Source organism: Taeniopygia guttata, chromosome 17 (genome assembly GCF_048771995.1).
Source record: "Taeniopygia guttata chromosome 17, bTaeGut7.mat, whole genome shotgun sequence".
NCBI classification, from domain to species: Eukaryota; Metazoa; Chordata; class Aves; order Passeriformes; family Estrildidae; genus Taeniopygia; species Taeniopygia guttata.
The window spans coordinates 8,136,951-8,151,889 of record NC_133042.1 but is presented as its reverse complement, the minus strand read 5'-3'; the positions used below and the strand labels follow the sequence as shown (position 1 = coordinate 8,151,889).

General features: G+C 53.5%; 1 protein-coding gene across 1 annotated transcript in view; it reads right to left on the bottom strand.

Annotated features, from left to right (window-relative positions):
• RXRA (retinoid X receptor alpha) overlaps positions 1-10,098 on the bottom strand; it is a 95,762-nt gene extending 85,664 nt beyond the window's left edge. Inside the window, exon 1 of the mRNA XM_030286447.4 lies at positions 9,736-10,098. Coding sequence (XP_030142307.1) covers positions 9,736-9,763 — 28 coding nt within the window. The 5' untranslated portion in view covers positions 9,764-10,098. The remainder of the gene's footprint in view (positions 1-9,735) is intronic.
• Positions 10,099-14,939: the final 4,841 nt, after the last annotated feature.

Genomic DNA, 14,939 nt, shown 5'->3' with positions numbered 1-14,939 from the left:
GATTTCTTTAACCTTTCACTCTTGGCCTGATTTATGCTTTCACACTGATTTTTGCACGCGTGCATTTCCCTCCTCCTCCTCGCCGCTCCGGTGTTGCGGAACCACACCAGCAAAAAAAGCTGGCAGGGCTTTGGCATCCAGCTGCCCAGAGCCAGAAAAATCGCTGCAGGGAAACCTCCTGCTCTGCTTCACTCCAGAGGAGCTGGCTTTTGGCAGGAGGAGGGGAAAACGCCGTGTCCTGTGTTGCTGTGCTCCGGGGCTGAGCAGCCAGCACGCAGCTCCAGCCCACCCATGGGACCCACGCTGGGCTGCGTGTGATGGGCAGGCACTGGAGCAGCTAATCTGGGACTCCAGGGACACATCCCAGCAAAGCCAAGGCAGAGATGGAGATTCTGCTGCAGAATCTGCGTGGTGAGCCCCAGGCACCAGCACAGCCCAGGGCTGATTTTTCCTCGCAGACAAGGAAAGGAATCCACGGGCAGCTCAGTCCTGAACCCTCCAAAGCATCCAGGCACTACACCCTGTCCACAAAGGGCATCCCTGGCACCACAAGCGCGTGGAGCAGTGCCCAGCGATGCCATCAGAGGCAGGAGGGCGTGAGGACAGTGGGGACACAGCCTTAATGTCACCTAAAGGGCCTCTTGGGCGGGAAGAGGAGCTGCTTGTTCCCAGTCTCCACGGGGATCCTGGCACAAAACAAACAAAACATTGGACTGTGTTGGAAGCATCAGCTTCCTGGGAGTGGATGGGGAAGCCGAGGCCAACAACTGCAAGGCACTGTCGGAGCAGGGACAGCAGCTCAGAGCCCAGGGGAAAGGCTGGGGAGGAATCACAGCTGAAGTCAATTCTCCAGGCCCAAACTGGGAGCATTTTAACCCATCCAGCTGGATAAATAGTGTGGGAGCAGGTGGCCCTGGTGTCACCAGCCATCACCAGGGAGAAGGGATGACAGTGCACCAGCCTGGTGTTCCAGCCCTGCTGTGGTGCCCTAAGCCCCACACAGCAGCCTGCTCAACCTCAGCCTCACGGGAAAAAGGAGAAAACTCCCAAGTGAGAGCAAAGCAGGAAAGCATCTCTGCATTCCACTTGCATGGGACATGGGAGGCCACCCTGAGAGCCACCAGCTCACAGGGCTCCCTCAGCCTGGCACGGCCACCAAAAAGGAAATGAAGTCGCAAAGGTTATCGCTTTGGTGTCTGACCGAGCATAAAAATCCCGCTCTGAAAACAAAAACAAGGAAGAGGGAGACAGGGAGGGGAGGGGCAGGGGTGTACAGCCCCAAGAAACGGGAGAGGGGTGCAGGGACTCACCCCACACCAACACACATCTCCATGGCAGGAGAGTTGCCCGGGAAAATAAATGCAAAGTCTGTTATAAAAGTTTATCAGCGAGGAAGAGCGAGTGCGCCTGACTACAGGATAGAGATGTCATTATTTTCATGCATCTGCCTTACCCAATTTTATTTAGTTGCTTTCTGCACCATTTCATGCTCATTCTGCTGCTGAGCTAGACAATTGCTTTATAACTCTAGGGTGCAATTTCACTGTCTGTGAGCCACACGCACGCACGCGGGGGCTGCACCTCCCTCCCTTCTCCCCACACCCCGAGGTTTGGGAGCTCGCCTGGAGAGGGGTTTTCTTCGTGCATCCGAGGGGGAAAAAAAAAAAGAAATTAAAATGCTAAGCCACTGTTTTTAATGTATTCCAGGAGTGTGTGGGGGGAGCAGCCCCAGTGAGCAGCGGCTCCCCATTAAGGCTAAGCAGGATGAACTGGAGGGCAATCTGCTCTCTCACGCTACGTGAATGCAGAGAGACAGAGCCCGGCAGGCTGCAGGGCAGGAACGCTGTGAATCACGCTGGATTTTTATGATCAATTGAAAGTCACACTTGAACAAGTGCAGGTCAGCAGGGAGGGTTGGTCACGCAGGTGCAGAGCTCCAAGACAGCGGCTGTCAACTTGCTCAAGTCACCTGGTCCCTCTCACAAGCCATGGGCACCCTCCTTGGTACCCCTATTTTCTGCTAAACCACTAAACATCCCCCCCAGGGCTGCTGTGGGGTGTGAGGGGTCTCCAGAAGCAGCCCCAACACTGATGGGATGTAGTGTGGGATCATGGATTTCCCCAGCACAGTGTGCTCGAGCATCCCCAGCATCCCCAGTGCCTGCTCCATGCTGTCAGAGACCACGGCTCCTGCACACCAGGCAGAGCCACAACTCCCCAGGCCTGATAAAATCACTCATCCCCCACAAATGGGGCAGAAAAAGAAGGGGTGGGGGCAGAAGGGGAGCCCAGTTTAGTCTGGTAAGGATGACCAGTACAGAAAGGGCACTTCTCTTTCTTTGATATCCCTTTTCCAAGAGCCCCCACCTGCACACAGATCTTTGGGAGCAGGGCAGGGAAGCTGCCATGCTGCTAAACCACTCTCACCCATCCTTCACACCCCCAAGAGCAGCCAAACAGCTCCCCCAGCTCAGTGTGGTACCCCTGGCTCTGCTGCTGCCTCTCTGATCCAATTCTGTGCCACCACTCACCATCCCTCACTCAGCTCCTGCATCCCCTCCCATCCCAACCCGTGCACCTCCATGTCTCAGGGTGGATTTTGGGTGGAAATTCACCCCCTCTCCTGCCATCTCCATGTCTCAAGGTGGATTTTGGGTGGAAACTCACCCCCTCTCCTGCCACCTCCGTGTCTCAGGGTGGATTTTGGCTGGAAACTCACCCCCTCTCCTGCCATCTCCGTGTCTCAGGGTGGATTTTGGGTGTAAACTCACCCCCTCTCCTGCCACCTCCGTGTCTCAGGGTGGATTTTGGGTGGAAATTCACCCCCTCTCCTGCCATCTCTGTGTCTCAGGGTGGATTTTGGGTGGAAATTCACCCCCTCTCCTGCCATCTCCGTGTCTCAGGGTGGATTTTGGGTGGAAGCTGTCCCCTCCTGCACTTCTCCTTCCACTCTTGCCTCATCACTGCCATTGCCTCACTGCGGCTCCGGAACGGGCACGTAGGAGACGCGCTGCCCACAGGAAAATTGTCTCACAGCAGCCCACAGAGTTCACAGAAAAAGGAAAAAAAAAGAGAGAAAGAGGAGAGAGAAAGAGGAGAGAGAAAGAGGAGAGAGAAAAGAAAACAACTTTCCTCCAGCACTCACTTGTCAGCCAAAAATGGAAAAACAATAATCAAATGTTTCTGCCTTCCCGCCCAGCTGAAAGGAGATGGGGCATCCCTCCCTAATCCGCTCCTGGCAGCACAAAGGATCTGCTCCAGGAGTTGAGGGGGCTGTAAATCTCAGGAGGCTCCCCCAGCTCCCTCTCTCTGGATTTTTTTCCTTTTTTTTTCCCCAAGTCTGTAAAGCTGAAGAAAGCCAAAACTCCACAAAAGACGAGCCCATGAAAAGTAACAGCCAGCTGGGAATCCCATTACCATTTTATTGGTCCCCAATACCGCTGTTGCCCTTTTATCTCCTGCCTCTGCAGCAATCCTGCAGCTGATGGGATCCAGGGAAAGGCTCAGACAAGACCCAAAGCCAAACACACCACCAACTTCCACTCATGGCCCAAAAAACCAAGTTTTTGACCAAAAAATCAAATCCCTGAGGTTTTGGAAGAAGGAGCAATGACCACAGTGTGAGGGATTATCTCGTGCTGGAGCAGGAGGGGATGCCAGCCCTCACCTTACTGGGTGAATCTTTAGGGTGTTTCTTCCTTGCCCTGCGCTTTGGGAGCACCTGGCACACCCCCAAACCCCACCTGGGCGCTTTCCTTTGCTCCTGGGCCAAAAAGCAGCTTTGGGGGTGTGGGGGTTTGGAGGGTTTGGACCCTGCAGAGCCCAGGGGAGCTCTGTGGAGCTCTGTGGATCTGCCACCCCAGACGGATCAGCTCTGCAGGAGCTTTCACAACCACCCCACGCCCTCGCTCCGGGCCCCGTTCCCAGCTCAGACGCTCCCGTGTGCCTCAGTTTCCCACCCTGTATCTGCCTCATCTGGGCAGACCAGGAGTTTTGGAGGCAAGATCCATCCCCTCCTGATGTGCAGAGGCAGGAGCTGGCACGGGCACAGCTGTGACCAGAATTACAGCCCCAAGGTGCAACCTTGGAACTTTTATTGTGGATCACAGTGAGGGAAAAGGGAAAGAAAGGGGGGGGAGGAAAAAAAAGCCCAAGCATCTCGTGCTTACGAATGGTCTGTTTGAACAGGATTATTTTTTAACTCCACGTTAAACAAAATTTCAAAGGAGAGGAGCTGCGTTTGGGCTTAATTTGAGCCCTTTCTTCCCTTTCTCACAAGGGAATTGTTCCCTGTTTATCTCAGAAAACACCCTCCATTTTGAAAAGCTCCCTCCCCTCTAAATAAAAACTCAGGTTGATTTCCTTGACTTTGCTTTGCTTTTTCTACGCCAAACCTTGTCAGAAAGGCAAGTTCTCACAGCCAGTTTCCATCTCAACAATAGAGCATTTTCCCAGGCTAAATTGCTTCTGTCTGAAAATCTTCTGGCAGTTTGAGCTGGCTGGCATGTGTGGGGATCCTTCTGTAGGGTTTTTTAAATCCTTATTTGCAGTATTATTTCATCTGCTTCGCGCTGCCTTGATGTTTGAGCAGCCTTTGGAGAGACACAACCGCTCCTCCCTCCTCCTCCTCTGTCCTCCCTCCAGGCACACGCTTCCCTTTGAGGAGGAGGAGAGGGGAGAAATAAAATAAAAGACAAGCAAAGAGGAAAATGTCAGAAAGCTGCTTTTTGTGTGCGTGTCAAACGTTCAAAGTTATTCCAGAGTCTAGTCTTTAAATGTAATAAAATACAGCAACTCCTGACAAAATCAATTAAAATAAAACCACCCAGGCTGCCTCCCCTATTGCTTTGTAGCTTGACTGACTTGGAGAGCCCACCTGGGCCTTTTAGGAAGCAATTAGGGAAGTGCTGGGATGGATCCCGTGCAAACTGAGCATCCCTCAAGTGCTGAGCATCCCTGACACTTCTGAGCATCCTTGATACTTCTGAGCATCCCTGAAACTTCTGAGCATCCCTGACACTTCTGAGCATTCCTGAAACACTTCTGAGCATCCCTCCTGAGTCCCCACATCCTTCCACATCCCCCAGCACCCCTCTGAAATGCCCTCCACACCACAGGTCAGAGCGAGGAGAGCCTCAGTTCCTTCCCTCCCCACAGCAGATCCCTCCCCAACTTGGGGATCAAAGCCAGAGAAGGATTAATTAGAGCCCAATTATGTTGCCCAGCTCGCAAGGAAGGTCCCTGCAGCACTTGGCCAGCAGGGATTTGAGGGATCCCAGGCTTTGGCTCAGTGGAAGAGCCCAGCTGGGGCACAGGGACCCCTCAGTGTCCTCACAGCATCACCACACCCCAGTTAAATCCCTTGCCAAGGGCCAGCAGCTCTTGCTGTCTCACTGCTGGGTTATTTATAGCAGGAATGATTTGGGGATTTCAGGCAGCTGGGAGCTTCGGGGAATACTCTGAGCACACACAATCCCCAGGAAAAGGCACCAGGATGCTCACAGGAACACACAGCCCATAGACAAGGCAGGACCAATGCACACCCCAAAGCCCTGCAGCACCCACAGCTCCTCTGTTTGTTTCTTTCCTTAGCCATCCTGCAAAAAACCCTAAAAAAATCCAAATTTCAGCCCAGTGGCAGGACTCTAGCATATGGCAACCCACCCCTGCTCCCAGAAAACAATACTCAACAAAAAGATTTTTAACCCATTTCTTAATAAATATGTATTTTTGCCTTGAAGATGTGGGTGGAACAAAGCCAGGGTGTATTTTCCAGTGAAATGTTTTGATTCCCCCCTCGTTGTTTTTTTTTTTCCCCCTCAACAGGAGCAAAACGCCAATAATAATATTTGCAATGAATAACTCAAATTCTGTGGCTTTCTCCCCCGCTCTCTTTTAAATAAATAAAATACCCTAAATTTGAGAAACACAAACGCTCCCTCCAACACAGCAGGACGACGTGGAATAAACTCAGGGACGCTCTCAGGATTTATTTCACCATCACAGCCCAGATTCTGGAAAAGGCAAAAATTCCTTCCCGGCTTGTTTTGCATATGTCAACGAGGAGAGGTCGAGCCTGTCACAGGGACATTTCTCTCTGTGCACCTCTATGAAAAATCCTGAGAGAGAGAGAAATGTCCCTGTGAGACGAGGCTCTAGTCTGAGCACAACCAGACTTCATCTCTTGCTCCTACCAAGGAGCCCCACGGAGCCAAGCAGATGTGGGGCAGAGGATTCCTCCTTCCTCCCTGGGATGCTCAGACACTTCCCACATCTCTCAGTTCTCCTCCCTGAAGGTTGTCACATCAGCTGTCCATTCCTGAGGGCACCAAGAGCTGCACTGAGCATCGTGGTGAGGTCTCAACCCAAAGAGAGGTTCCCACCCTGCAGCATCCAGGCTCATCCCGGCCACAGGGATGAAGGTGCTTGATGGATGCTCTTGGTTGTTTTGCTGTTTTCCTCGGAAGTGTTGCAGCTCCAGCCCCGAGCACGGCACGGACAGTCCTCACCCCACATCCTGAGCAGCTGCAGCCGGCCCTGGCACGGCTGCAGGGTGGGAAGAGGGACACACAGAGGTTACAACCCGCTGGAGTGACCTCGAGGGAAGCGCCAGCCTCGGACACCCGTTAACTGTTTCTTCCCCCACGAGGCTGAGCCTTGAGGGAGAGCTCCCTGAACCCACCAGCCTTTTTTCCTCCCCAGAGATACCCAGGGAATGGGCAAAGTGAAAATAAAGCACTAAGAGAACAAGCAGCCACCTGAAGAAACGAGTCCTTGGTTTGCACATCAGTGCCCCGTGAAAGCCTGACCTCGTGCACCCCACCAGAGGTGATCCCCACAGCCCCAAAAGCACTTACACCATGGATTTATCCTACATTTTCCTCCTCCTGGAGACCTGGCACAACAGAGAGGAACAAAAGCTGGACAGCCCTGAGCAAGCTAAGCCTAATAAAGGCAGGACTGTAACTCCAGATGGCTCTAAGGCAGCATCTGCTGGACCCTGAGGTGTTTTAATCCCCACCAAGGCTGTGGAGGTACCTGTGCCCACAGCCCCCGTGCCAGGCTGCAGGTTGTCCTGGCACTGGGATGGCAGAGGGTGACAGCAGCCAGCCTGGGAGATGCCCAGGGACGTGCTGTCCTCATGGGGAGCCTCTGGCTGGCATCTGCCAGCAGCTCTCCAGAGAAGCAGGAAAATGAGATACTACTATTAAAAGTGCCCAGTGCTGGCCACACTTCCAGCCATGACATCAGCAGCGTTATCTATGTCTAACCACGGGCAGGACTTGGCCAGGAACCACCAGGTTGGCTTTGTTGGGCCAAACTGAGCTTAGATTTTGATGGGGACACAGTAATGGGGTAGAATTTTGGCTGTGTTGCTGCTGTTCCTCAGCTCAGGCCTGTACTGGTGTGCAGGGAAACAAATCCCACAAGCTGGGCTGGTTTTCTCTCCTGGGTATTTCCAGCACCAGCTCCCAAAAATGGCATGAGATTGGGTTGGTGAAACACCCTGGGACCCTGCAAAGTTGGGACCTGGTGGGGTTTGGACCATCCTGCCTCTAAAGAGGCCCCATGGCTCATCCAGCTCTGGTTTCACTGGGAAAGTCTCAGCTCACATTCCCCTCAATCCCACAAACTGCTCCCGAGCTTTCAGACACAACCTGCCTGCACTGCCCAGAGCAGGACCAAGATCTCCCTCTCCAAAATCTGCAGCAACCACTGCCCTTGCAGCCAAAGGGATTTTTCCCAAAAACCAACGACCAAAGACCAGCACATAAAGTTTGGGAGTCTCTCCTCCAGCAGCACAATCCCAGACCACACACCCCAAACAGCTCCCACAGACAGATGGATTTTCTCCTCAGACAAGGATGAGATGTTTTAGCCTCCCCCAGCAGGGCTGTCCTGGGGGGCTGCCCTGTTTTCCCTGGGGATGCTCCTGGTGTGCTGCACAGTGTGTGGCGCAGCCCCACCACGCACACACTTCTAAAATGAGCAGATAAATCAGTTGTTTTCCACTTGCAGCAGCGTGAAAACCCTTCCCCGAGCCAGCAGTCACAGACTCTCCCCCTCCTACCCCCTCAAACCAACCTGACTAATAACACAATGTATTTTTTAGCCTTTACAGCACAACAGGAGAGTTCAGGACTGACAGAAAACACAACTAAGGTACACAGAGGCCTGAGCCCGCCCGGATCAACCCAGATTTGGATTGTCTTCCACAACAACATCCAAGGAAATGTGAATCCCCCAAACAGCCAGCCCGAAGGTTAAACCACTCCAGTGAATAAGAGAGGCTCTTTCTGCTGGGATGAGCCCCAACAACTGCACTGGACACAACCAAGAGGAGCTGGTTGGATTTGGAACCAGGGACACACTGCAGGTGAGATGCTTTTGGCCCCAACAGCATCTCCCAGCCCAGACAACAAGGGGCACTCTAAAACTGGGATTTTTGGGGGCACAGAGATGCCACCTACAGCTCTGCCAGCCCACAGGTCTCCCCAGACCACCACAGCCCTGGAAAAAGCCTCTCAGCAGGCTGGGCTTGCAGGAAACCTTGTGATGCTTGTATTTATTCTGCTCTTTTTAAGGAACGACTGAAATTGCAATCTGTCAACAACACAAGCAAAAAAAAACCCAAAAAAACAAAAAACCACACTGAATTAAAAAAAAAAAAAAAAAAAAAACAAGAGGAAGAAAGAATCAAAACACACCAGCGGCAGGCTGGAGAGGCTGAGCAGAGATTTAAACCCGGAGAAGGCAAGAGGGACGGTCTCGCTCGGCCGGAGGCTGGGAGCCAGCGGGCTGAGCGGGGACAGGGATGGCAGCACTCGCCCCTCTTCCCCTTCTCCCGGACTTGGCGCCAGGCGACTTCGCTCAAACTTTTCTTCCCCCCACCCCGAGCACTGAGCTCTGCAATATCACTTCTCCTGGAAGCGAGACGCAGGAGGCATTCGCCCTTACAAGCCAGGACTTGACTCAGTCACCGAAACGATGGCAAACTCCGGCTGGAAATAGGTTTTAAAACGCAGCTAAAAGGAGAAGAGGGAGGGGAGGGGGGGAATAAAAAAATAAGAACAAAAAGGCAGGAGGGTCCCAACCGCGGCGGGTCAGGGAGCCGGAGATGCGAGCGGAGGGGCCGGGCGCTGCCTCCCCCTGCCCGGCTGCGCGCCCCGCATGCCGCGGGGAGAGGAAAAAAATAAAAAACCGGAGAAAAGTCAAAAATTAGAGAAAAAAAATAAACCGAGAGGAAAGGCAAGAGGGGGAAGAACAGGCTGAGCGCTGCCGAGCCCGGAGCAGAGCCGGCCCCGGGCGGGGAGGGGGCTCTGCCGGCTGCCGCTGCCCCGTTCAAAGCGCCGCTGCCCGACCGGCCCGGCCCGGCTCGGCCCGGCTCGGCTTCCCGGCCGGGGCCCGCCATCCCCGGGGCTGCGCTACGGCAAAACAACAAAAAAAAAAAACCAACAGCAAAAAAAACCCAACAGCAAACCAAAACAAAAATACCAACTCCAAGGCAGGGGCCGGGGGCAGGGGCCGGGCCGGCCCGCGCTCGCCGCGGCGCTCCCCGGGGAAGGGGCGAGCGCATCCCCCGCCCGCCGGCCCCCGGTGCGCGCTGCGGGAAGGGGCAGCGGAGCCGCGGGTGGGTGCGGGGGGAAAGCGGCAGGACAGGCGGTGATTTTATCGTCCCGAAGCACCCGCCACCCCCCGCGGTAGGAAGGGAGAATCTCTCGGAACAGAACTCACCCAGCGGCAGGAAGTGTTTGGTGTCCATGGCTGGTGCTTAACTCATGCCAAGGGGCTCGGCGAGCGCGGCGGCGAAAACACACAGGCAGGGCGGGCGGAGGGGAGGGAAATCAGCGCGGGGGGAGAGGGGAGGAGGGGAGAGAGGAAAAAAAAAAAAAAACACCCACGGGGAGGAGGAGGAGGAGGAGGAGAGAGGAAGGGAGGAGGAGGAGGAGGAGGAGGCAGCGGGAAAGCTGCAGCTCCGCAGCCGAGGCCGCGGAGTTGGGGCAAACTCCGAGAACGCAACTCCGCCGCTCGGCTCCGCCGGGCGCGCCCGGCTCCGCGCCGGGGCCCGCGCAGGGGGAGCGGCAGCGCCGCGCCCGCCCCGAGCCGAGCCGAGCCGAGCCGAGCCGAGCCGAGCCGAGCCGAGCCGAGCCGAGCCTGGCCGAGCCGAGCCGAGCCGAGCCGAGCCGAGCCGAGCCGAGCCGAGCCGAGCCGAGCAGCGCCGCCCCGCGCCCGCCCCGCCGGCCCGCCGAGCTGCTGGCTTGATGGGTTTTTTTTTTTTTTTTTTTTTTGTGGGTTTTTTTTTGGTTTTTTTTCTTAAAGTGATGGGGGAAATGGGGGGAAATAGAGGAGGGGAAAGAAAAAGAAAAGGGAGGAGGGAAAAAAATAAGAGGGGGAAAAAGAGGTGGCGAGAAGGGGTAATTAGAGATGGGGAAATGGGGGAGATGAAAATGGGGAGAGGGGAAAGGAGAGAGGGAAAAGAGAAGGAAAGGTAAAAGGAAAAGAGAGGGAAAGAGAAGGAAAAGGAGAGAAGAGGGGGGGAAAGGAAAGGGGAAGAGGTGAGAAAAGAAGGGGGAAAGAGAAAAAAACCAAAAATATGTGTGTAGCGCTGCAGTGGCAGCCTCGGGAGGGGGAGCAGAGAGGGTTCCTGGAGTGATGCTGAGCAATGCCAGCTGTGCCCAGCCCCGGAGCATCCACCGAGCCCCGAGCCCGCTGCCCGTCCCCGGGCTGTGTCACAGGGCGGGCAGCGCTCAGAGCACGATTTATTCCATTTCCCATCCGTGAGGCACAACAAATAACTCCTGTGTGTGTATGTGTGTGTGTGTGGCTCCTCTGCAAACTCTCACCTCCTGGGCACCACCAGTGCCACCCCAGCAGCACCGCTGGCTGCTTCCCAGAGCCCCGGCCCCCCTTGCCAGGCAGGCCTCCAGGTTTAATAAATGATACTCAGCCCTGTAAGAATGTGTATTAGTGGCTTGATGGACCAGAGCGACTCCACTATGCATGAAGCATATTAAACATCCTATCGACCCTCGCTTTCCACGGCCGTAACATGCATAACAAACAGGCTGGGGCCACGCTGCAGCTGCTCACACACGCTGGGGAGCAAGGCTGGGCACTCAGCGAGGCTGGAGGGACACCAGGGAGGCTGGGGTGACACCAGGGACAGCTGCTGGAGGGGTTCTGCTGGCACAGGATGCTCCCAGCTCTCCTGCAGTGGGGTAGCTGGGACAATCAGGGATGTCCCAGAGGTTCTGCCATCACCTCCTCGTGTGGCAGATCTGTGGAAGGCTCCCCAGCCTTATCTTGCTCTGATTTATTCTTTAATTGGCAAAGTGTCTCGTGCCAGAAATATAAGCAAGTGAGCAGCTCCTCCTGGAAAAGTGAGGCCTCTTATCTGCCACCCGCCGTATCCCTGCGTGCCCTTTATCACTCCATCTCCTGCCTGTCCCTGTGGGATCTCAAGCCACGCAGGAGAGGCTCTGGAAAGGCCCCCAACACCTGGAATTCTCCTACAACTCTTCTGTTGTAGGAGAACACAAAACCCTGCCCTTCCTGCAGGGCAGAGCCACGTGGGGATGGTTGGATGAGGGGTACACAGCTGGCAACACCCCAGGATCCCAATCTGGGACCTCTTCACTAGTCCATCTGCTTTAGAATCAAAATTCCAAATCCACTGCAATCCATCTGAAGAACAAAAACACCAAAGAGGAGCCGTCTTGTGTCAGGCAAGCGGCTGCAAACTGACACTCAGGTGGAGCTGCAGAAGTTAAAACTAAATAAAGCGTCTTGGATCCTTTTAATCCTCTGCTCCTGTAATTCCAGCATGTCCAAACAGATTTTGGTGTGTGTTTATAACTGGTAACTTCATTTGCTCCCAGGCTGGGACCTTAAATGCCAAGTTTCATCTCCAAGTCAGTTTTTTAAGAGGTGAGTTACATCCATACTGGGAAAAAAAGAGGAAAAAAGGAAATACGTAAGGAAATAAAAGAAAGTTGGGGTCAAAGTCTCTAAGAGTACAAAAATCGTGGATTTCGTGGGTATCTGTGTACAGACTGACAGCTCAAAGGTAGAAATCAGTTTCCTAATAGACAAACGAAAGCTCATCTCTCTGATAAGGGCAAGCACAGCTCGGGGCAGAGCTGGGCTCTCACCTGCCTGTCCCCACCCCGCTGGGTGCCCAAGGCCTTTGGGGCTTTGAGTGTGTCCATCACCAACACAGGGGTGGGGATCTCACCCCAAAGCCCCATCCCAAAGCAGACTCAGCTCCCTGGCTGCAGCAGATCCCAGGGTTACGAGAGCCAGAGCTGCAAATCCACCTTTGCAGACTCCCAACACACGAAATTACCATAACCAGGACATTTCATGCTCCTCTCCCATCAAGCTGCTTAGAGCAAATTAAATTTCTCCCTAACCAGGCTGTAACAGTTCATGTTAGATGTGGATCTAAATGTTAATTGCAGTGACAATAACAGGTCTGATCCTGCAATCCTTATTTGAGTAAAACCTCCCACAGAAGCCAAAGGAATTTTGCCCCAGAGAAGGCAGCTGGATGCAGTCCCACATTTCCAGTCTCTTGAAGATGCCAGAAGGTAAGCCAGGATATTTCTGTGATGTTACAAACCTTCTCTTTCCCTTTCCCCTCCCTTCCACCTCCCCTGAGTTCTTTAATGCACTATTAATTTAATAAGCTGCCTGATGCTGTGCTCACCTTCAGCCTCGCACTTCCCAGGGAGGACTTCAATCATCATGGGGGAGCACATTCAGATAATTTTGGCAGCTCGTTGCCTCGTACATCTGGTTGGTGCAGGGATGCTTGAAGGTCCTGTGCTGGCTGGGAGAGCTGGCTTGGCAAACTGCTGCTCCTGTCCTCAGCACCCGTGGGTGATGCCAGCACCCTTCAGCCTGGGCTCCTGAGGAAGGCAGCTGATCAAATGGGATCATCTGGGGGTGCCTGGCCTCAGCTCCCAGTCCTGGCTGAATTTGGCAGGGAGGGATGCTGTGTTCATCAGATAAATCAATTAGCAAAGGCTTCTCCTTCCATCCACACTCCCACCCCATTACCATCCCTTTGGGGCAAAGGGGTCCAGGTGCACGTGGGCCTCAGCAGAGACAGGCACTGAGAGGTTTTGGGAGCTGGGGCCACACTCAGAACTGGGCACTTGTGTCCAGTGAGTGAATTTGGAAATCACAGCCTCTATGATTCTTTTTCTAAGCGGTTCCAGCTTTTCTTGTCCATAACCCTGAATTATCTGATGGGACACACAAGCAAAACCTGCTGTGCTTCCCCTACTGTTTTATGCCCTCCTGCACAGTTAGAAAAAAAAAATCTATTTTCCTGCCTGGCTGCATTTTGTTACAAATTAAAGAAAGAATAAATGCAAAATCTGACTGAGAAAGAATAGAAGCTCATGGGTTGTGTCTGGGTCCATCTCTAGCTGCACATGTGTGGCAAGCACATTTCTCTCCCTCTCAGGATTTTTCACAGAGGTGCACAGAGAGAAATGAAAGAAAAAACAATTTCTGTTTCTGCTCCTTGCTTTTCCTATGTGGAATGTGTTTGGAGAATTGTTTACCTGGAATGAGTGCCTGACTGGATTCTGGTGAGGATTGTTTGAGCCTGGTGGCCAATCCAACCCAACTGGGGCTGGGCTCTCAGAGAGGGTCATGAGTTAAGTATAAGTTAGAGATTGAATCAGAGAAAGTAGTATGTAGTTTTAGTATCCTCCTTTTATATAGTATATTAATGTTTTTTAGCATAATTATAATAAAGAAATAATTCAGCCTTCTGAATTGAGTCAGACATCGTCATTTCTTCCCATTGCAGGGCTGCCTGCATTTACAATACCCATGGAGGCTGTGAGAGGTGGCCAGAGGTGCTGTGATGTGGGAACAAGGGTGGCTGTGGCTACTGGCCTGGGGCTTGTGGCCACAGGGTCCCTCCCTGAGCAGGCAGTGTGGGACTCCAGTGATCTGAGAGCCAAACCCAGCCAAGGAAAGACACCTTCCACTGTGCAGAGTTTGTGGGACCTTCCCAGGCTTGTCTTCACCCCCAGTAACCCGCTCTGCCAAAGTCACTACAGGTTCCAGCACCGGGATCTGTGTTCCCTGTGTCTCCCAGCAGAACTGCAGGAGAAAAGTCCCTCCACTGTGCAAATTCCTGCCTCGGTCTGTGGGTCTTCAGGACAGCACCCACCTCGTGCTCTCGGGGGAAAGAAGAGCTCACAACCTTCTTTTTTTCCCTCTAGGAAGGAAAGAAAGACACAAGAAGACTTCGGGGGGCAGGTCAGAGACTCTGGAGCCTGGAAGTGGAGATGGTCCCTGAACAGAGCCTTGCCAGGACTCTCAGCATCCCTCAGGCACACCCAAACCCGTGCAGCTGCTGAGGGGGGTTCCTGCTCCTCAGGGAGACACAGAGCAGCAGAGCTCCAGGACAGGCCACTTGTGTCAGTGCTGCAGGCTCAAACTGCCTGGTTTTGTTCCCCAGCAGCATTTACCAGGCTGCTGGTGTTTATTTATGACATGAGATGCACATGATTTATTTGATCTGCTGGAGAACTTCATTCCCACGCCGAGGCCAGGCAGAGACACTGCATTCTCCCCTGTTTTGGGGTCAAATCCTCTCTTGCACAGGCAGAGCTGCACTCTCAGCTGCTTCAGAACTGGGCATTAAATGCTTGTTAGAGACCTCCCAACTCCGAGCCATGAGGCTGCATTTGTTCTTGTCTGTCTCTGCATACAGAGCAAGTGTTAATAGAGTGTTCAGGCTCTTAAAACAGGTTTGGGGAAAAGGTCTCAGGGCGCCTGGGCTGTGGTCTGGATCCAGCTTGAATAATCCTAAGGGAGGTTTCATCCTCTCCTCGTGCTTTTCTGGAGGATTGGGTTTGGCGTGTCTCACCTGGCTTGCAGGGACAGTGGTTTAATGAACTGCTTTGCAAAAT